This window comes from Gavialis gangeticus, unplaced genomic scaffold (assembly GCF_001723915.1).
Source record: "Gavialis gangeticus isolate Ggan-Ray unplaced genomic scaffold, GavGan_comp1, whole genome shotgun sequence".
NCBI classification, from domain to species: domain Eukaryota; kingdom Metazoa; phylum Chordata; order Crocodylia; family Gavialidae; genus Gavialis; species Gavialis gangeticus.
In genome coordinates, this window is record NW_017729024.1 from 45,482,031 (window position 1) to 45,504,730 (window position 22,700).

The 22,700-nt window shown below is 44.8% G+C and overlaps 1 protein-coding gene and 1 long non-coding RNA gene across 2 annotated transcripts in view; both read left to right on the forward strand.

Moving 5' to 3' along the window:
- The first annotated feature begins 654 nt into the window (after positions 1-654).
- On the forward strand, positions 655-1,964 carry LOC109298200. The gene is made up of 2 exons (XR_002097526.1): positions 655-721; positions 1,491-1,964. It is a non-coding gene; the product is annotated as an uncharacterized LOC109298200 (long non-coding RNA).
- Positions 1,965-5,176: 3,212 nt separating this feature from the next.
- SMC2 (structural maintenance of chromosomes 2) overlaps positions 5,177-22,700 on the forward strand; it is a 39,067-nt gene continuing 21,543 nt past the window's right edge. The window contains exons 1-13 of the mRNA XM_019517046.1: positions 5,177-5,235; positions 6,150-6,391; positions 7,608-7,757; positions 9,094-9,216; positions 11,456-11,494; positions 11,721-11,831; positions 13,156-13,200; positions 13,681-13,914; positions 15,502-15,651; positions 16,497-16,730; positions 19,066-19,225; positions 21,685-21,802; positions 22,182-22,320. Coding sequence (XP_019372591.1) covers positions 6,224-6,391; positions 7,608-7,757; positions 9,094-9,216; positions 11,456-11,494; positions 11,721-11,831; positions 13,156-13,200; positions 13,681-13,914; positions 15,502-15,651; positions 16,497-16,730; positions 19,066-19,225; positions 21,685-21,802; positions 22,182-22,320 — 1,671 coding nt within the window. The 5' untranslated portion in view covers positions 5,177-5,235; positions 6,150-6,223. The remainder of the gene's footprint in view (positions 5,236-6,149; positions 6,392-7,607; positions 7,758-9,093; positions 9,217-11,455; positions 11,495-11,720; positions 11,832-13,155; positions 13,201-13,680; positions 13,915-15,501; positions 15,652-16,496; positions 16,731-19,065; positions 19,226-21,684; positions 21,803-22,181; positions 22,321-22,700) is intronic.

Here is a 22,700-nt window from a genome sequence, read left to right on the forward strand (position 1 = left end):
GGGGGGGGGGGGGAGGCATTTGAATTAGAGTCTAATTAAAATGGTTCATCATCATGTGTATTAAGACCCTGTGCATTTTAAAATGGCTATAGGATTATCTAAAAGTTTATTCAACAAGGTTTAAATAAAGCACCCCTGTGGCCATTTTAAAATGCATGGGCGCTTAATTCATGTGACGGTGAAGCAATGCTGGAGTGTTCTAATTAGAGTTGTCAAATGATTAAAAAATGTAATCACGATTAGATGCACAATTAAAAAAAATTAGTCACAATTAATTGTGATTTTAATTACACAGCTAAAAACTCAAAATTATGCCCAGAAAACCTCAAAATTATGCAGGCACTTTGTATGGTTGAAGGGGTTGGTGTGGGGTGTATGTGGGGAGAATTTGTGAAGGTGTGGGGAGCTGTGGGTATGTGTGAGGGGGTTTGGAGCCCAGGGAGGGAGGGGTCCCTACAGGGGGGTCTGGAGCCTGGGAAGGGAGAATTCTTACATGCCCTGGCAGGATGCAGGGTACTGTGGGTCTGGAATGAGGGGCAGGATGCAGGGTACTGTGGGTCTGGAATGAGGGGCAGCAGCAGGGCTGTGGTTTGGGATTGAGGGGAAGGGATAGGGCACGGGCATATCACTGCCCCCCCCAACAGGTGTTCTTTTTTGAAACTGGAAATATGGTAACCCTAGAGGAATGCAGCCTGATGGCATTTAAAGCAGCACCCAGCAGGTATGTCTGCGGAGGGGAAGGGGCAGGAGGGGAGGGAAGGGGCAGGGTGTGCAGACTGAGGCCCCCAAGGTGAGGGAGTGATGCAGGGGCTAGGGTGAATGGGACCCAGGGCTGGGGCAAGGAGAGGGACAGAGCCACAGGGCGGAGGGGGGAGTGGCTCCCTGCTGCTTTGTGCACCCCAAGGGGAGGCATGGGGAGCAAGTGTCCCCTGGATTTGTGTGCAGGGCAGAAACAGGCTGCCTGCTGTGGGCTGGAGCCCTGCACCCTGCTGCCTTTGCCCTGGGAGCTGCACCCCCTTGCCTGGCCTGTGGCAGGAGGCACAACATGGCATCAGCCCATGGTACAACATGGCATCAGCTCACAGAGGGCAGACTGCGTTTTCCCTGTGCACATATCTGGGGGTCACATACCCCCATGCCTCCCCCAGGCGTGCGCGCAACAGCTAGGAGCCGTCCCCATCCCCACCATGCCCCTAGAAAAGCCGCCTGTGGCTCCATCCTGTTGTGTCCCTATGACTCGGCAGGCCCTGCAGGAAGGGTTGTGGCTGCTCCACGGTTGCCCCCATTCCCCCACCAACAGCTCTGATCACAGCAGTTACAGTATTAAGTAAATTAATGTTACTGGTCAAAGTAAAATAAGTCAAAACAGAAGCATCTTTTCCTTCCTCAAAACATATTTAGCAGACAGCAAAAACCCAGATGATTGTGATTTAACTGTTTTAAATTTTACTAATGCTACCACTAATATTAAATCTTTACTACTGTTCTAGACCTATGGAATTTGGAAGAAAGGGGGATTCAAGCAATGAGTGCACAAGTTCATTGTTCGTATTATACTGCTTGACTGCACCTTACTGCTACACCTAATAAACTCTGTGGACTTCATCCATCCTGGACTCTTCCCAACCCTCACAATTGTATCCTGCTTCCTACTACCTGTAACTGAGCGTGTGCTTTTTGTAAACCACCTCTGAACTTCTGAATGTGGCATTGTTTTTTGGGGTCTTCAGTGTACTGACTTTATAAGCATTGCATCCCCACCCCACCCTGACCCCTGTCCTTTCCCCACTTCCCACTCCTGGGCTTAGTGGGCTGCATGCTCTATATGCAACTTAGGTACATTCCCACCCCTACTCCTATCCTGCACAAAGTAGCCCCTTGCTCAGGTCCTCAGTATTTCCTTCTATCTTAAACTTTGTAACTTGAACTTTAACATTCTCTAATAAAGTAAATCTGTTCTAAGTGATGTAAAATAACTGTAATTTATTATAAATTGCCTTTACATTTGCAGATAAAAAGCTATATGTCCCCGACGGGCCTTCTCGTGTCGCTCCTGGGAGCTCTGCCCTCCTAGTCGTTGGTTACTCCCCGCCTGGACCTGTTTGTTACCGTGGGTGTTTGTCCTCCCGCGTCGCCAACCCCGCTCTCGCCTGCCACGACTTGTTGTTCCCCCAGTGGGGCGGGGCTAGTTCACAGGTCCCTCGGTGGCCCGGGCTTGGCCCACCGGTTGCACACGGGGCTCCGCCACCCCTACACCCCAGCCTCACGCCACCTATGGACTCCATTTCCCTGTGCCCGCTCAGTGTTGCTTCTGCAGGCTTCTAACACGGCTCTTGTCCTCGATCCCCGCAATTCGTGGGATACTCCTACCTTAATGTCGACCACTTCACACCAGCCTGCACCGGTGCCTCAGCCGCAACCTCTATAGACCCCACACCACAAGCCCTTCACCCTGTGCGACACTCCCCCGCTTGGAGGCTCTGATGTCCTAACTACCTTGCTGACCTTCCACCAGATCCCTATTAGCATGAACGGCGGGGGGGAGGGGAGGAGCTCCCCTCAGTCGCTCTCTAGTTGCCCCGCTCGTGTTCCTTAATCGACATCCACTGGTCTTGGCGGCGATCCTGCCCCGATCTACCTCCAGCCAGGTGGTCCTCGGTCTTTTGCCCCTCTTTGGCATAGCCTGCACCCACCATCTCGGCACTTACTTCGGGGTCCTCTGAATCCTCCTGGGTTGTCCCGATCTTCCGTCGCTCACCCAATCTGTCGCTTCTGGGTCGACCTGCCGGTGTCCCCGTTGTTGGGCTTCCCTTCTGGGTCACTGCTCCCTCCAGCACGCTGGCTCTGCGTTGCCTGTCCCGTGGATCCTGCACCGTCGCTGGCCCTAACAGCAGTCTGACCCCCGGGCTATCTGCTGCCTCCGGAGCAGCAGCCGCCATTTTTAAATCCGCCGGCTGGTATCTGACGCTGCCGTCAGCTGCTGGCCGCAGCTGTACGAAGAGGCGGCTAATGAGCCGTGCTGGTTCTCCCTCCGGCTCTGCATCTCTCCTGTCCTGGGCTTCAGGTAAGTGTCCCTTGTTACCTCGGCCCCCGGGACACTATACATCAGATTGGAGGAGGCTAGAATGTAAGTTGTTTCAGTGTTGAATCCTGTCAGGTGGCGAGGCTGAGTGTGCCCACAGCAAGGCCTGGTGCAGGCCTCCACATTACTGTGTTTTTGGGTCAGGCTCTGTCAGGCCTTCTGGAATTGACAAAAAAATACCAAATGGATGGAGGGCCTTTCAATCTGGGATGTTTTTGCTCAAAGACCAAAGTATTCAAAATAATCATCCTTGATCTTCAACACACTGACAACTGCACCGCCCTTGTGCACACAAGAAAACCTCTAGACCATGCTAGGTCTCTTTGCAGAAGTTTACCAAACTCTGGGCCTTTGTCTTGACATTAGAAAGACTCAAATGCTCCATCAGCCTGCTCCAGGCCATGGATATGACCCTATACCCTTTCCCCCTCAAATTACCATTGAGGTAGATCATGGAGGTAGTTTAGCACTTTCATAGATGTCATACATTTCTAGGGTCAGAAGGGACCCAAGAGTGCTGGGGTCAAGCAACCCCAACTACGTGCTGGTCTAATCTCCATTTAAAGGTAGGTGAAAGCACCACCTCCCTTGGAAGCCCATTCCATATTTTGTGAACCCTAAACAAAGAATTTTTTTCCTGATGTCCAAGCTAAATCTGCTCTCCTTCAGTTTATGGCCATGGTTTCTAGTAACCCCGAGAGGCGCCTTGGTAAACAGAGTATTCCCTATTCCCTGAGCTGTGGTAGATATAATCCTCAGAGAGACTGCTGACTAGATCAGGCCTCCCTGTAGCGGACAGTGATATTACTGCTCTGGCTAAAGCTAAGCAATTAGCAGAAATAGCTGGCCACCAAAACCAAACCAAACCAGCCTTGCACAGTGCTAGTAATAATCACTTTGCAGATTAAACAGGTGTAACAAGATTGCTGTTTCTTTGTGTCATTATAGTTAAATACTTGGCAGAAATACTCATTTCCCGAATTCTAACAAGTCACTGCTGTCATCTTGTTGTGGCTGTTTGCTCTGTGATTATTCTTGGCATTGTACAGGGCTCCACTGCAAGCATTAGTGCTCAGGATGCAAGACTGAGTCATGATTATGACAGCGCTGCTCTGTGCTACCATGGCAGTAGCACATGGATAGAGCCAGCTAGCTACTTCAGTTTGAAGTCACAGTAGATTTGCACGTTACAAACTAGCTAAAACCAGTGACATGCAGCATGAGCTCTGAAATGAGCTAAGGCTCACAAAATCTTAAGCTGCACACAGTGTTTCTAAGGGTCAACCCTGTCCTGCCTTCCCTACCCCATGAAGCACTGCCCTAATGCCTCAGCCTTGCACTCAGGGCTGGAACTAACTCCCTCCGCTAACAACCTAGAGGAGACCTGCAGCTTGAATATTCCCAGCACCTTTCAGCTGCTTATCCTGCCAAGCCGGCTGTTCCCTGTGGTTAAATACCGGTTTCCAACACCCGTTTCCTTATGCTATGTCCTCTCTGCGCTGACAGACGGGGTGGCCACGCCTTGCTAAGCATCAGAGCTCTGAAAGCTGAGCAGGTTTTGCCACGAAGCAAAGCGCACGAGGCTGGCACGAGCTTCCCGTGAGGGACAGGCCTAAGCTTGCTTACGAACTAGGCGGCGCAAGGCCAGCTCGCTACAGGGGCCCCTGTGGAGGGGAAGGGGAGAGTGGCTGCACCCTAGCAAAGCTGAGGCAGGAACGGGCTCCGCAGCGCGAGGGTGGGGCGCCGGAGTTGCATCATCCGGCTCACGCCTGCAATCACAGCAGCGGAACCCGCGCGCACTTCTACCCTACCCCGCCCCCTTGCGCCCGCACAGCGACGGGCCCTCTCAAAGGCCCCACTCGCCTTTACCACCAATCAGAACGCTGGGGGGGGGGGGGGGGGAAGTCCTTGCTGGCTACGGCTGTCCTTGGTAGGTGCCTGAATCGACGGCTGGTTTTAGCCTTAAAAATCGATTTCAAAATCGAAAAAAAAAAGGAAACGTGCCGAGGCGGCGGGTGATCGCGGGAGGAGGAGGCGCCAGGGGCGTAACTCGGTGGCCAGTTCGTCCGGCAGCGCGCGGGGCAGTCGCAAACGGTCGGCTTCCCTGGGCGCCAAAATTTGAGCGAGGAGATTGGCGCGGGCGGCATCGGCAGGTGAGGGAGGGGTTGGGCTCGCGGGCAGTGGTGCAGGGGGGAGCCGCCTGCGTCTCGGGGACCCCGCGGGGCTGCTTGAGGCGGCGAAACCCTCTGGCGGGGTTGCGGCCGCCGCTCTCGGGGCGCCCGTGCACAGCCGGCACTAGGCGTGCACGGGTTGAGATGCGTGGGTGCGTGTGCGTGCAGGTAGGCAAGGTCCTGTGGGGAGGTGGGATGTCTTTTATCAGAGCGACTAAATAGTTAGGAAATTGCTCTTTGCAAGCTTTGGGGCGTAAACCACCTTCTTCGGGTTGTGCATATGCATGCACTTGTGTGCGTGCGCATGTTTATGTGTGCATGCGCGCGCGTGTGTATCTATTTCGTTTACAGGGGCGTAGGTTGTAGCCGTGTTGATTGAAGGACGTCGGCAGACAAGGTTCTTTGGGTGAATCTGATATGAGAGATACCAGATTCACCCAAAGGACCTTGTCTGTCTATTTAATTCATAAACTTGTTATTTCAGCAAACCCCTAGCAATGTGTAGAGTCGCACTGCACTCTGAATGGAGACAGTCGTCCACAGCATGCTCACTGTTAAAGGAAAAATAAGTCTTTTTTGCCCTCTTCAGGAAGACCATTGTCTTGTGTTTCTTTTCCCCCAGTAGCTGTATGTCTTTGCTGAGAAACATTCATGAGGCATGAATCCATATGTATTTTATTGTAAATAACAGCCTGGGGGAGAGGGCCTTCACCCGTTGTTGGATGAATGTCATTATAATGTTTGGGCAGCACCCTGATGACTTCCGTGCCTGAGGGAGCAACTACCATTGTCTGCTAGGGCGGCATTGTAACCTTTTCCATTTGCTTCATGCTTTTGATTCTGTTGAATGCACTCTCTTTTGATTCAGTCTACTTTTGTTGTTTTGAAACCTACAGCAATATAAATTGGAGAACTTTCCTCATCCCCCTTGAAGGGGGGCTTGGCATGGTCCCTCCGAGAGACAGAAAAGATGCACGTCAAGTCAATTGTCCTTGAGGGATTCAAGTCCTATGCCCAGAGGACAGAAATCAATGGCTTTGACCCGCTGTTCAATGCTATCACTGGCTTAAATGGCAGCGGCAAGTCCAATATCCTGGATTCCATCTGTTTCCTGTTGGGCATCTCCAACCTATCTCAGGTAAAGAGGAAGATACACAGTTCTGAATGACCATGAGCAACAATAATGTTTTTCCCTGTTGAACAGGATCATCAGGCAGCATCCTTTTCCCCCTTCACAGAATGCGTGGCTGGCTTTACTGTTTTGTTTTGGTTTTTTAACTAAAATGAGAAAGATTGACACTTCCTCTTCTGCACTCTGTGAAGATTAAAATTTTTCGATCTAAATCAGAGGATTCTATTGAGAAGTAAAAATGATGATGTGATTATTGCTGACTCCTCATTATCAAGATTGCATTACAGTCGGGCAAGGAATGTTGCAGTGCTAACACTTCTTTTTCAGATGTTTTCCAGTTTGATAAACTAATGTGAATATATAGCTTTTGTAGTTGTACTAACAAGGCAATCCATTTCTCACACCATCAGGTATGATGTTCTGCCTAGGGCGGAAGTCATTTTTACCAACCAATTGTAAACTGAATATATGGTCCCTTTTACTTTGCTTAGTTTTTTAACATGTAAAAAATAATATAATTAGTCTGTAATAAAGATAATAAATTAGTATGCAGTCTGTAACCCAGAGCCATGGGACTAAAGTAGCAGAAGATTGAAATAATGACATTTTTATAAAATAGAAATACAAGAGCAGATTAGGATACGAACTCATTTCTCTATTATGAATGTGGGAACCTCTGGAGAATACTGTTAAATGATGATTTTTTTTTTAGCAAAAGAGGCTTTTTATTATGTAAAAACAAAGAATAATAACAATATTTAATAAGTAACACTATGCACATAGTACCATTTACGTAAGTAATATGCATGTTTAGGAAGATCTGTATCTGCCTTTAGAATTGCTTAAAAGCGTGATTTAGACTCAGTAATCCATCAGAACCGCAACGAATATTTAGTATACCATCTTCACAATTTCATATAGATGCCATCATGAAGAGAGCAGTGTTTTGGACTAGACCATTTTGCTGCATATATTTATCCATTTAATTTTTTTTCATTAATTTCTTATAAAAATCTTTAATTTACATACTGAAATTAGGCTGGTCTTTTGTATATTGTTTTATGCTGCAGCATTTTTATACCTCCACAGTTTGTTCGTTCTTGTAAGTTACTAAGGTACATAAATCTATAGCATGCCTACTTGTCAGACATTTCAGTTGACTCCCCATTCACTATTAATGCAATTACTTTGGTAATAATTCATGTCTCTCCCATATTTTCAGGTGCGAGCATCCAATTTACAAGATTTGGTTTACAAAAATGGCCAGGCTGGAATTACTAAAGCAACTGTATCAATCACCTTTGATAATTCTGACAAGAAACAGAGTCCTCTGGGATTTGAGGCTCATGATGAGATCACTGTCACCAGGCAGGTAAGTTTTTGTCTTTATTTGTTCAGAAATGCTTACAGATTTTTTCATTCTTCTTGATAGAAAGTGAATTCAAAATATAAGCGTTCGCTCTTTGTTTTAGCCACTGCATGTTATACAGCAGGGATGTGCAACTCGCAGCCTGCAAAGGTTTAAGTTGCAGTCTGCAGGCTCCTGTCTAATGTCTTCTCCCCTGCATTGCTCCTGATGCAGCCAGAGAATGGGATAGGCTGGTATGGCCCGTGGGGGTCAGGGCACCTGCCACATGGTGGATTCATGCATGGCCCAGAGACTTGCAGCACGAGACTTGCAGCTCCTTAGAATTCGAAGCATTGGTGTATAGTGCTGGGCTTTTTTTCTTTTTTTCAGTTCCTTCCACTTCACTTTTTCATGCTGTTTTGCTTAAACATAAGCTTTTGCATTACAAACAGTCTAGTCAAGAAGACAGACTGTAGCCTAGACAAGGATTTTTAAAAAGTGTTCTGTTTTCAAGTTTGTGAATTTGTGCAATTAAATCAATATTTTCAGAGTGAATTTAGTGATGGAAACGTAAAACAAATAAGCTGAAGAACTAAAGAAACATGGTAACTCATTGTCTATTGTGGACTTTACATTACAACATTTGAATTACATTTTATATTAATAAAGACTTCACTTCCTTAAATAAAACCATACCTAAGCTTCATAAAGAGTATTCCTTGAACAGCCTTCATTTCCCATAGAGGAAATGGAATGTTCTCTTTTTTGCCTCTTCCTTTCCCCTTTTCAATTTTTGTAGTTGTAATATAGTAAACTATCCACTTAGTGGGCTGAATTGACTTATGCACAGAATAGATGAGGTACAGACAAGAGCACAACAAGCTTTCCTACTGTCTTGGTGTTCTTTGACCTGACCTGAATGGAATATTTGTAGAAGGGATTTGGTCTCACTGACTTACATAAATGCCATCTGAAAAGCTGTTGGCCAGTTTTAGTTATGGTGATAATAGTGTGCGTTTTTCTGGTGTGATGCTTATTCTTTAGAACGAAGAAGCTTCACTTTGCTTTTAACTGAAGAGGTATTGCCAGAACATTTCTCTTGGTTTGCTTTCTCTCTCACTCTTGGAGTTAGAAGATTGGTAGTTAGAAGAATTTCAATATGCTGCTTCATACCGTTGGTAGGGTATGTTTGATCACTGTATTTTGTAGTTTCATTAATTCCCTTGCAGAGCATTGAAACTCCAATTTTCTATATACTGAGATTCTCTTCCTCTCATGTATTGTGTTGTAGTTGATAGTCTCAAATTGTAAGGCCTTTTTTATTCATCCTTTCATTTTCTCTCCCCCTCCTTTCCTTGAGGTTGTCATTGGAGGCAAAAATAAGTACCTAATCAATGGTGTGAATGCAAACAACACTCGAGTGCAGGATCTCTTCTGTTCTGTGGGACTCAATGTCAACAACCCTCACTTCCTCATTATGCAGGTATTGTATGGATATTCCTAAAAATGTTTCATTTCTACATTTGGAAAATTTGTTGTACTTTCAGAACATTTTAAGGGCATTTAATTTTCCAACTAAAATTTGGAAGAGGATATGCCTGGTCAAGTGGAAAACCACAAATGTCCAGTAAAAATAAGTACTGAAACCTTACCTGCACATCAGAGCTTGCTTGCAGCTGCCAGTCCATCTCTCCCTAAGAGAGTTCATTTTCTCATGTTTTTAGAGAAGATCATATATATCCTTGTATTCCCTTAAAATAAATGTCTGCATTCAAGCCAGATAGGCAACTCCTAATTCAAACATTAGCTTGATTGAGCAATCAGTAGGGCCCAATGTAAATTGCAGGCCCAGCTTGCTAGTATTGCGGCCTGATCATGGCAGGGATCGCCATTTATGTACCTAGGTTATGGCACCCCTTCCCCCATAATTGGGCCATGATACTAATGATCAGTGGGGGTGGGAGAGGGGAGCTGGACTCACCTGGCAGTGCATCTGGCACCTAGCAGACCCCAACCCAGCCAAACTTGCCCAGCATCGCAGTGGCTCAGTGGTGCCCACAGCCAACAAACTCGCTATGCTAGGCAAGTTCAGCCAGACTAGGACCCCTCATGCTCTAGCTCCTTCCCCCCTCCCTGCCTGTTTTGCAACCCTTTGTTGGATGTGGGCTGCTGCCACTGCAATATCAGGTGAGTTCAGCTGGGCTGGGGCCCTCCGCATGCAAGTGAGGCAGGTGGCTGGGGCTGGAGTGCAGGTGGCATTGCTATCATGTGGGAAGGCCCCAGCCCAGCTGAACTTGCCTGGCATCATGGTGGCTTGACAGTGCCCACAGCCAAGGGTTGCGAGGTGAGCAGGGGAGTGGGCTGAAGCACAGATGGCTGCTGCCCCTGTCCCCCATTGTGCTTCCCACGCAGGAGCCCCACTGGACCAGCGCTGAGGAGGGGCAGGGACTGGGTGCTGCACAGTGGGGCAGGGACTAGGGCACCCCCACGACTACGGAGGTGTTGCATTTTGCAGCAAAATGCCATGATACAGCTGCTTGCTCTGGAACTCCTCAGCAAGCGGCTATATCATGGTATTTCATTGTAAACTGCATTTTTCATGAGAATAACTTAATTTCATGATTTTCATGAAAAATATGCAATTGGGATTTAAACCAGGTCCTAGTAATCAGTCTCAAAGATGATTGGGGTATAACAAAGAAAGACTGAAAAGGCAAAGACTCTTCAGTTTGGAAAGGAGAAGACTCATGGTGAAGGGAAGGAGAGGAATATGAGCTCCATAAATCATGATGGGTATGGTTAAAGTGAATGGGGAATTGTTATTTCTCAAGTCCTAAAATAGAGAAATGAAGGAATCCCCACTGCAATTATCAGGAGGTGGGTTTAAAACAAACAATAGGAAGTACTTTCTACATGGTGCATAGTTAGCTTTTGGAATTTCATTTGTTGCCCCAAGAAGTTGTATAGACTAACATGTAACCAGGTTCAAAACATGACTTAGTTGAAATCATGGAGGACAGGTCTGCTGGAAGCTATTAAACAGAATACTCAAGAATGTATCTTAAAATCAGTGATGGGTGATGCCAGGGAGATTCTGACAGGGAATGGATCACTCCAGACATTTTCTGTTCATATCAAGGACACCTCCTTGTGTAGCCAATTAGCAAAGCAAAAACTGACTGATTTTAAAAAGACAGTGATAAACCTCAACAAAGAGCAAATAAATGCTTCCAATGCTTTTTAAAATACTTACAAAAAATTTACTAGTAACTAATTAAAAGCTTCTTTTTCAGGAAATACCATTATTTTGATTTCATTTAGCATCAATATGCAGCTTTGCACAGACTCTACTTTTTTTTATTACAGAAGCTTTCATATGTTGACTGACACATCTCTTTACAATCAACATGTGACCCAAAAACTTACGCTGGATCTCTTAATGACTAGCTGATTTTGAACAGAGAGGGAGAACAATATAACTAATCATTGTAACTGGATATAGGGTAACAGCCAAAACACAATTATAAAATACAGTATGTCAAGCTTAACAACTTACGGGGCACCAACCAATTGAGATTTGTATTTAAATATTTTAGAATGGTATAGTAGTATGTAACGGGAGCAGGTAGGAAGGGGTTATTTTTCATAGAAGTTGGTTTATTTTAAAAATGATTTTTCTACCTTTAGAAAGGGTTATAATCATTTTCCCTTTGTATTACTAGGGTCGAATTACAAAAGTTCTAAATATGAAGCCTCCAGAGGTAAGAACTCCACAGACATGCCTTTTTTTCCCCTCCTTTCCCCTTTTCTTGGTATCTTCTTTATATCTGTCAGCTTATGACCTTACTGCTTGCTTGGGATTTCAATATCAGTATTTTGAAGAAATGTGTAGAGGGAAGCTATATATGAATGAGTTAGTAATTTAGCTTTTTTATTAGCAGTACACTAATGGTTTTGAAGCTATTTCATAAAGCTGTCTTATTTCAGATTTTAGCTATGATTGAAGAAGCGGCTGGTACCAGAATGTATGAATGCAAGAAAATAGCTGCTCAGAAAACCATAGAGAAGAAGGAGGCAAAACTGAAAGAAATTCAAACGGTACTGTGTTTGCTTGAGGTTTTTTAAGAGTTTTACAACAATTGAATAACTTCAATAATAGCATATTTATAATTTGTGGAACATTTTCCTGTTCTATCCAAAACTATGAACAGGTGTTCAATTTGGTAATAATTCTAATATAATGAAAGCCTTACCACTTCCATTTGTCTGAACATAATGTTCCGGGAGGCCAACTGCGCACGCGTGGCCCAGAGCCTTAGGACAGGCGGAGGCAGAAGTGGGGGCTGAGGCAGGCGGAGCCAGGCTGTTCCCAGCATGGCATCTGCTCCCAGTGTGGTACCCTGCGGCTGCATGCCACAGCCCCCCTGCATGCTACTCCCCCCGCACACCCTAGGGCCACGCCTCATGCCGCATGGTTGCAGCTGGTGGGCACTCCCCGCACCTTGGCCACTCCCCATGACATGGGCCTGCCTTGCCACACATCCATGCACCCTGTGCCACAGCCTAGGGCAAGCCCCATGCCGTGTGACCACAGCTGTCAGGCATCCCCCACTGCCATGGCCATTTCCCATGCCATCCCCTGCAGCTCTGCACGCCATCCCTTGAACACTGCGCCCCCCCCCGCATGCTCTGCACCACACCCTGGGGTCGGTCCCTGTGCCACATGGCTGCAGCTGGGGTGTGTCATGCTCCCCATGACACCCCGCTGCCACAGGACTCCCCCCCCGCCTCACGCCACCCCTCCCTGTGGACTCTGTGGTACATCCCGGAGCTGCTTCCCACACCACATGGCCACAGCCAGCAGGTGCCCCCCACACCATGCCCCATGGTCACACACCACCCACCCTGTGCAGCCGTGTGCCACACCCCCTGTGTGCCCTATGACACACTGGGGCTGCTCCCCATGCCACATCCTGCCCTGCGGCTGTGTGCCATGGCCCTTGCACGCCCTGCACCACACCCCAGGGCCACTCCCCATGCCACCTAACCATCGTCGAGCACTTCCTGCGTCATGGCCACTCCTCGTGCCACACCTGGTGGTAACATGCCATCCCTATGCACCCTTGTGCCACACCTCCTCACATGCGGACTGGTGTAGAGCAGGGCTGGACCTGGAGCGGCAGCGGGAAGGGGTGGAGCAGAGAAGGACCTAGAGCAGCAGCAGGGGGTGGAGGAGCAGGACAAGTCCCAGAGCAGCGATGGGAGGGGTGGGGAGTGGGGCTGGACCCAGAACACTGGGGGAAGGGCACAGGGCCAGACACTGGTCTTTGTCCCCAGCCCCCTACCCTGTCATACATGACGGGCATTTTGCTAGTTTAGAAGAATTATTAAGAATGGCAATAAATATTCTGTGTTGTTTCAGATTTTAGAAGAGGAGATCACACCAACCCTCCAGAAACTGAAAGAGGTATTGAAAATACACAGGAAAAAGGAGGCGGAGGTTGACTTTTAAACAAAATTAGTTAGGGTGGGTGAAGTTGCCCTGAAGGCTGGTTTCTGGGGTACTGGAAAATGGAATAACTCAGTTGATTAACCTATTTTCAAAATTAATGGAATACGTGTCAACTGTATTTCATGTTAAAATGTATTCATACCAGTAGTGCGAAGTGCTTTAATGTGTTAACCATGCTGTAGAGGTCCTGCCTGGTTTTTGAATGTCTGATTACAATGTGGGCCATTTAGGGCCTGCCAGAAATCACGAAAATACTAGAACAGTATAGTAAGATGAGGCAGTATATTGGCCTTTTAAAAAGATAGCTACACACATTGTTAACATAAAACAGTATGTTTTATTAGCATAATTTACTAGTATCTTGTTAAATAGGCTTGTGGCACTTATTTTTCCTTAAAATCTTAATATCTTTTTATTGACTGCCCTTTCTTTCAGGAACGATCATCCTATTTGGAATACCAAAAAGTAATGCGAGAGATAGAACACTTAAGCCGCCTTTATATTGCATATCAGTTTGTTCTGGCTGAAGAAACTAAAGTACGCTCTGCAGAGGAGTTAAAGGAAATGCAGGCAAATATAGCAAAACTTCAGGATTCAATGGCTGAAAATGAGAAGAAGATAAAAGAACTTAACAAAGAAGTAGCAGAGATGGAAAAGAAAAGAGATAAGGTAAGTGGGAAAATTCAAAGTGTACTTGTGTTCAATTAGATTAATCAACTATAATAATATTTCTGTGGATGTTCCTTTCAGCTGTGTTTATTTTTGGATTGCATGCCATTGACTGTAATCTTCAGCTATTACATGAAAGGGGCACTACAAATGTCATAATTACACTTCCATTTTACCTGCTGAAACATTTTACCTGCTCTTGCTACAAAAAAATACCTATAGACCATTCGAGAGAGAACCTTTATTTTTCCTTTGTGATTTGGTGATAGTCTTTTTCGTCTTTTTGTTTTGTGGGTCTTTGAGAAGACTCTGTTTAAAAAAGAAAAAAAGAAGGTTATAGACTGCAAAAAACTGACAGATGGATTTGCTTTGCAGTGCTTAAGGTAGTTTCCCCTTTGATCAACTGACTAGATCTCTATGTAATGAATGAGAATGATACTGTTTATAACAAGGAACAAAATAACTGATATTTATGCTCACAAACACCTAGAACAGGGATAGGTAACCCCTGGCATGGGTGCAAGAGCATAGCACGCGAAGGCATTTTGCTTGGCATGCATGCCTCAGGGCAGATGATGGACAAGGCTGCACTGCCATAACAAGGATTGGGCCCCTCATGGCTGCCCTGCTGTCTGCCCCTAGCATACCAACATCTTACAAGTTATGGTTGTGGGTGTTTTTGGTATTCTGCCCAAAAACGTTGCCGACCCCTGACCTAAAATATTTGGTTAGCTCAGTAGTTCTTAACCTTAGACTTGAGACACTCCTCCATAACTTTTCGGAACTAAGTGGCACCTCATTTCAAAACCTGACTTTTAGTTATAGCAGTGCTTGCCTCCTTGCAGAGCAGCTGAAGAGAGGAATAGCCAGGGAGGGTCTGAGCACGAGCCTGTGCTTATCAGCTTATCTCATACCTTATGGCACCTCTGAGTGTCCCAGTATCCCACTTGAGAATCATTGAGTTACACTAATGGCCCAGAATCTGCGGAAGAGTGATATTAGGTGCAGACTCATTCTTACAATTTTCATTCTGCACATCTATTACAAATAGGAACATCAGTGTTAAATTAGCATTTATTCAGTGAATACATGTAAATACATTTACTTGCCTGCATAAGTCATTGTGGAATTAGAGCTTTATTCAGGAGGCATTCATATTCAAATACTGCAAAAGTGTTTTCATTTATAAGACTGATTCTTCTTGCTTCTATGAAAGAAGAGCTGCCCAGCTGAGCAGAAGATGCCTGAAAAGAATTTTATTAAGGAAAAAAAATGTCACAGTGCAGAATAGACAAATGAAAATCTTTCTTGATTCACTGGAAAATAAGTAATTCTCTAATGTACCAGTCCACGTTTTTATTGATTGGGGGAGGGGAAGTATTTGTTTACTTTGGCTTGTGATGAACAGGAGCTGAAAGTTTGGGCAAATATGACATAGCAGCTGATACACAGCAAATCCTTGTTTCCTTTTATTTTACAGCAAATAGGTTTTTTGTTGTCCCCCTTCCTCACCCTCCATTTGTATTTCGATAGCCTTTTTTAAATAGCATTTGCATTTTCCTGTTTCTCCTGTTCTCCTGTTTGTAGGAAGTTGGTGGTGTACTTCGCGCACTAGAAGATGCTCTTACAGAAGTTCAAAGAGTTGATACTAAAGCACAAAGTGCCCTTGATCTCAAGAAGCAAAACTTAAAAGGTGAAGAATATAAACGCAAAGAACTGGTAAAAAGTATGGAGGAGGTAAGCACAAACAGCAAGACCTCTTAATTTACTTAACATTAGTACACTGCTTTGTCAATGACCCTCTCCCCCACTCCTCCAAAAAACCCAGCAACTGCATGTGAATGCTTTTTATACTTTTTGTAGTGTGTATCCAAGAGGTAGAAGAGCTTTGATATCAGATTCATAGTGTGTTTTAACATATAGGCCATAGTAGGATAGAAATATAGAACAGAGGGGGCATTATCTCTTTACATTAAACTAAATTGTATAATTGGCTAAACTTCTAAATCTGCCATTTTTGGAGTTTATTTCCTCCCAATATTGACTGGGAGAGATTTCTTTTTAACATGTGGTTAAATTATTTTATTGTATAAACATTTATGTTCCCAGTAGGAGGCTGGTAGGTATATATTTGAAGAGAATAGGCTCCTCTTTACTAACTTTTTAGTTAAGTTGTTGTGATCCTCATTAAACTTAATGTTGCTTGATAAGGTGTAGTTGTTCCAAAGTTCAAATGAAACACTGTCAGTATTCACATTTTGTCACTTTTTTTTTAACCTTATTACTGCTACTAGTTGTTCTTAAGAATGTTAGAATTAATAGAGAATAGAGAGAAAATATTTTCCCTCTGTCTTTTGCATTTGACCTGCACTTGATCCATGTCTCCTGTTTTGTGGATCTCTTTTATAATGGAAGCAAGTAAACACTTAACAGATGTGAAGATGTTAGTTCAAAAGCTGGCAAGGGGACTTGGGAACTTAAGACCTGATGCTAATTGTAATTGTTTTTTAATTGCTCAGGTTTCAAGTTGATCAATACCATCTTAAATGTATTTGACAGGTGTCTTTCTTTTTTTGCTAAAGGATTCCAAAGCTTTAGTGGCAAAGGAGAAAGAGGTAATAAAGATGCAAGGTGGGCTTGATGCTCTTCAGGAGGCAAGTAAGACAGACACAGAGGCTTTAGCTGTGGCACAACAACATTTTAATGCTGTGTCTGCTGGTCTGTCCAGCAACGAAGATGGTGAAGCAGCTACTCTGGCTGAACAAATGATGACCTGCAAAAATGATATCAGTAAAACAGAAACAGAGGCTAAACAGGTAAGAATAAAAGCTGATCCTGTCCCACATGAGCACTGGGGCTTTTACAAATCTTGCTGTACAGAGGTTTTCCAGCAACATTAAGTTTGGATTATTAAAAAAGGGCTCGGAGAGACGTTCAGTAAAAAGCTTTGCATGTTAATAGGTGCCATTATTTCAACTGGTATTTTTCCACAAACTGGGAGAAAATCTGTATTGGGTGAGGGGTTTTTTATCATTACAATATTTGGCTTAAAAAAGGAAAGGTTGTGATGTTCCATGTGTTTGTCACCAGAAATGTGTCTGTCTTCAAACTGTTTTAAAAACACTACATTTTACCATTTTAAACTGCTTTTAAAATCCTGTATTCCACTGCATATATGAATTTCAAACTTGTAAAAATTCAGTGAGTGGCCTCAGTCTGCAACAGGCCTTTTTATTGATCTGAGTTCTTAATTAAGGATGGAAGAAACTCTGAATGTCATATTTTGGGTCAAGTCATTTGGATTTATGGCAAGGGCATGTTTTCATTTTTCTACTTTAATAGCAATTGGTAGAAATGTAAAGCTGGAAAGGACCTCAAGAGTTCACCTAGTTCAGTGGGGGCCAACTTCTTTTGGCAGACAAGCCGCAAGTTAGCTCTCTACACTCCCAGAGTGCCATTGTACACCCCTTCTGCTCTGCTTTCTGCATCCTGCCCCATCTGCCATTGTGTTGCCTGTTTCCTCTCTAATTTGCTATGCTACACACACAGAGGTGGCCTGTGGCATGCAATCCATAGGGTGGCCACCCTATGTCATCTATGTGCTCTGTCAGGATCAAATATACAGATGAGATTTCCACAGCCCTGCTAGGTATCCTATTCCAGCACTTAATCTTAGGGTTAGAAAGCTTTTCCTACTTTGTAATTTACGGCTAGGTACAAATGTTACACTTAATGTGCATTAGGCATGCAGAAAGCACTTTAAAGCCATAACAACAGATGTTCATGGCATTTAAAGCACTTTAAAAATGGCAGATCCTGTTAAGTTAACCCTTGATAGATGTGATATTAGCATAAAGCACATCAGGTTAGAGCACTTTTTTGAATGTCTATATCACATCCATCATGCCTGAGCGTAGGTTGTATTCTGGCACCATCTTAGGGGCCCCTTACTGGGCTGCTTGCTAGCCTCAGCCATTTCTTGTCTGTTCTAGGCAGGTACCACCCCAGTCCTGCCCCCAGGCTGTTGCAGAGAGGAAACAGAAAAGGCTCTGTCTCCTCCCTGTGCAGGTGGGTGGGAGGTTGAGGAACGGAGCCTTTCTGCTACACAGAATCCCTCCTTCCCCCCCAGCAAGCTTGTGCACTTAGGTCTTGGTGGGGACCAGGCCAGGTCCGCACAGCAGAGAGGCTCTTTCCCACCCACCAGCCCCATTTCCTCAGCATGGTGAAACCTGGTTGGACATGATAAAGGCTGGGCTAGGTCTGTTCAGCAGGGCCTCCCTACCTTCTCCCCCGCCGAGTTCCTGGCACACCAAAAAGCTGGCTGGGCAGTCCTGCGCTGCAGTTGTTAAGAGGTTGGGGGGGTGGGGGAAGAGGTGTAGATGGCCTTTTATTTATTTGTTGATTCAGTTCCTATAGATGGGGGGTGTCAAAGATCCAGACTGTGGAGCCCCATCATCCAGCCCCTTGTGCTGGACTTGGGAGTTGGGTCATGCATCATGTGGGCACATACCACATGTGGCACCTGCTCCAGGACCCATTCTGCACATAGCAACCATCCAGGGCCAGTCCAGGGACCCATGCTCAGTCCAGTGTCTGCTGCAGCTGGTCTGGGATTGTGACTTGTGCCCCAGAATGGGTCCCATGCCATTCATCCAGCCTGCAGGGCCAGGTCAGTTTAACACCCCTGCAGTAGATAAAGTAGGAATGCTTTCTGTTTTGTCAGACTTCACTAAGCATTCTTCACTGTTTTAATTTAATTCTTCACATGTAAGGTGTGGCTAGTCCTCAGTGCAGAGTGTGTCCCTAGTCTCATCTGAAGAAATTAAGTTTTGAAAGACCTTTGTTGAGGTCTTCCCTGCTCCAAGTCCATTTATTACTCCAAATCATTCCTCTCTTATACCTTCCTCTGTCCTGCCTTTTTAGATGACCCCATGCCACAAAAAAACTATTAATTAACATTATCTCCAGACTGCCAGTGCTCTGCTCTGCAGTCTCTAATCCATCACCGCACTACTCTTGCTGCTCAAACAATGCTTTTTGTCACTGTTCTAATAACTTAAGCACACTGATTTGATGTGAACATTTTAAATTTGCATTGCCATTCAGCTGCCTGGAAAGCTCCAGTTTCTACACTTGTATATTTCCCTGTAGGCTCAGATGAAGTTGAAACATGCTCAGCAAGAGTTGAAGACAAAACAAGCTGAAGTAAAAAAAGTGGATGGAGGCTACAAGAAAGATAATGAAGCATTTGAAACTGTCAAAAAGCTGAAAGAGAAGCTAGAAAATGAAATGAAAAAGCTAAATTATGAAGGTTTGTGCTGACTTACTGGTAGAATAACATATGGGGGAATGAAGGTGGAGATGCAAGATGACCTGGAAGAAACTTTTTACAAAGAAAGAACTGGGAAATACATTAAATATGGCTGGAATTAAAACGAGTACCTCTCCCATCTTAGTGGCAGTGGAGACTACACAGTGAAATAAGACAAGGAAAAGTATATGTAGTCTTTTAAGTTGCAGGAAGTTGATTAGTCACAATTGCAGCTCTTAGAATCAAAAAATGAGGGTTGGAAGGGACCTCAGGAGGTCATCCCCAAACTAGATCATCCCAGCCAGGGCTTTGTTGAGCTGGGCCTTAAAAACCTCCAAGATGGAGATTCCACCACCTCTCTAGGTTACTTGTTCCAGTGCTTCGCAACCCTCCTAGTGATAGAGGTTTTTCTAATATCCAACCTAAACTTCCCTTGCTGCAACTTTAGAACATTGCTTCTTGTTCTGTCATCTAGCACCACTGAGAACAGTCTAGCTCTATCCTCTTTGGAATCCCCCTTCACGTAGTTGAAGGCTGCTATTAAATTCTCCCTCAGTCTTCTCTTCTCTAAACTTAATAAGACCAGTTCCCTCAGCCGCTCCTCAGGAGTCATGTCCCCCAGCCCCCTCACCATTTTCATTGCCCTTTGCTGGACTCTCCAACTTATGCACATCCTTTCTATAGTGGGGGGCATAGGCAGTGGAAGGCTTAGCCCTCCCAGCCACCAAAGTGGGCCAGCGACAGTGGCTCCAGCACCACTACCCAGTGCCCCCGTCTGTGCTTGTTTGCTGCCGTGCGTGCAGCACCAGTGCATGCCAACCCTGGAATGGCCTTGTGGGAGGGAGGGGCAGGGGCAGGTCAGGTGGGTATTCTCTGCATTGCCCAGCCCCCCAAATAATATTTTCTAGTGCCAGTAATGGTGGGAGCCCCAAAACTGGACAACAGTACTCTAGATATGGTCTCACCAGTGTAAAACAGGGGAATAATTACTTCCCTCAATCTCCTGGCAACACTCCTACTAATGCAGCCCAGCATGCTTTTAGCTTTCTTGGCACCAAGGGCACTCTGTTGATTTATATCCAGCTTATTGTTCACTGTAATCCCCAGGTCCTTTTTTGCGGAGATGCTGCTTAGCCAGTTGGTCCCAAACCTGTAATAGTTCATGGGATTGTTCTGTCCTAAGTGCAGAACTTTGCACTTGTCCTTGTTGAACCTCATGAGATTTCTTTTGGCCCAGTCCTCCAATTTGTCTAGGTCATGCTAAATCATAGCCCTACCCTCCAATATATTTACCATGCCCTCCCAGCTTGGTGTCATCTGCAAACTTGCTACGGGTACAATCTGTCCCAGCTTTCAGATCATTAATGAAGATATTGAACAAAATTGACATTTGTTTGACATTTACTTTTTTGTGTTGAAAGTAAAAATCAGGCTAGTTTTTAAAAAAAATCATAAGACTTCTTCCCCTGTGCCCTCCCCCACCCCATCCTGCCCCAAATTTTGGGTGCTTTTAAATTTAGGTCCTAGAAGATTATTTCACACCCCTTCCCCAGCCTGCTCATCCCCCACACTGTTTCCATAAAAGGAATCTCATTTATATTAAAACCACTTCACTCTGGTTTGGCAGGATAAATGCAGCTTACACCCACTTAAAGGTTATAAGTTACACAGCTGTTTACAGTCCAAAGTAGAGCCAGAGTCTGACAGGTAAATGAAAATCCAGTCTAATGGTGGATGTATGTGCTTACCACTTCTGACATTCTTATTACTTAAATAAAAACAAGTGACACCCAAGGTGTAAAAATATGTCTTAATACAGAGAGGCTTACAATATTTGCATATGCCTTTTGCTTCAAAGGTGAATTATCAAACCAAGAGTTGTGAATTGGTTTTCTATAATAATCTTCACCAGAAGCATGTACGGTACCAAGCTCCAGTTACTGCTCTAATTACTGAATTTTGGAAGAGGGAAGGATGTTTTCAGTTGGTTCACATTATATGAAATGTGCAGTTCTTAATATGTTTCATTTGCAAATGCTTTAAATTAGTGCCCCTGATTTAGTCTAACTCACCCTACTCTGGATCAGGACTGGGGCTTCTCACAGGCCAGGTTCATGGGGCAGGTGGCAATGGTGGTGATGCAAACAGCAGCTACAGTGGGGCAGGCACCTGCTTTCCATGGCAGAGGCCCAAGCACAGGGTGGTGACTAGTGGTGAGCTGACTAGCAATGGCATCAATTAGCTGCAGGACTGGGTTGGCACAGCCCTCACTTGGTAGCCTGCTGCTGATGGCAGTATCCAGCAGAGCCCTAGATTCTTCAGCCAGCCCCACCTCCAAATTCTTGCCTGCCAAAGGGGATCTGCAGGCTGGATGGAATGGCTCTGTGGGCTGGAGCCACCGTACAGGCCATACCTTTGATACCCTGGACTAAATAATGGAATTTGTTTGGTTCTTTTAGACAAAAAAGAAGAAACTCTTTTGGCAAAACGGAAAGAATTGTCCTGCGATGTCAATCGGATGAGAGAGTCTTTTGAAGCTTTAATGGCCAAATTCCCCAGGCTGCAGTTTCAGTACAAGTAAGGCCTTGGAACATACCAATGTTCATGAAACATCTGCTTAAATTTGTCTTCAGAAACTTTTATGAGTCAGTGTGAATTAGGGCTCAGAACATTTGAATATTTCTGTTGTTTCCTCCATTTCCAGTTACTAAATTACTAATGACATGATCATTTTACATGACCCAACCAAAACTGACATGTCACTTAAAATATTGTCATAAACTTTCTAAATAATTCATTCACCTTTGGCCCCTAATGTTGTAACTCCCTCTATTGTTGAATTGTCTACATGAGAGCAAATGGGATGGTGGAGGGGAGTCCTCACATGCTGTATATTTCTAAAGATCGTCTCGGGGGGAACTAGTAGACTATAATGCTGTTCTAATTTATTTTTTAGAGATCCAGAAAAAAATTGGAATTCAAACCATGTAAAAGGACTTGTTGCATCTCTAATCACTGTGAAAGATGTTTCCACAGCAACAGCTCTAGAAGTGGTAGCTGGAGGGAAACTCTATAATATTGTTGTGGACACTGAGGTATGTTTCTTACTGGTCTGTATCCAGACTTCCCTGTTAAGGGGGTATACACAACTCTATTTTAATTCAACTTCTGTCAGCACTCATGGGAGATAATGCAATGGGCTTTAACTGCCTAAGACAATAACATATTCTTTAACAGATATCTTAGCCAGCAGTAAATTTGACCTCAAGTGGGTATGTCCCAACTTAGATCAATAAGCAGGACTCCTGCTTACACCAACAGTAAATGTGTCCCTTATCATTTGCATACTATTCCTATTGTTTTAGTGTTCACAATTAGTCATGTATTTTCATCAAATCATAGAAAATGAGGGTTGGAAGAGACCTCAGGAGGTCATCTAGTCCAACCTCCTACTCAGTGGGACCATCCCCAACTA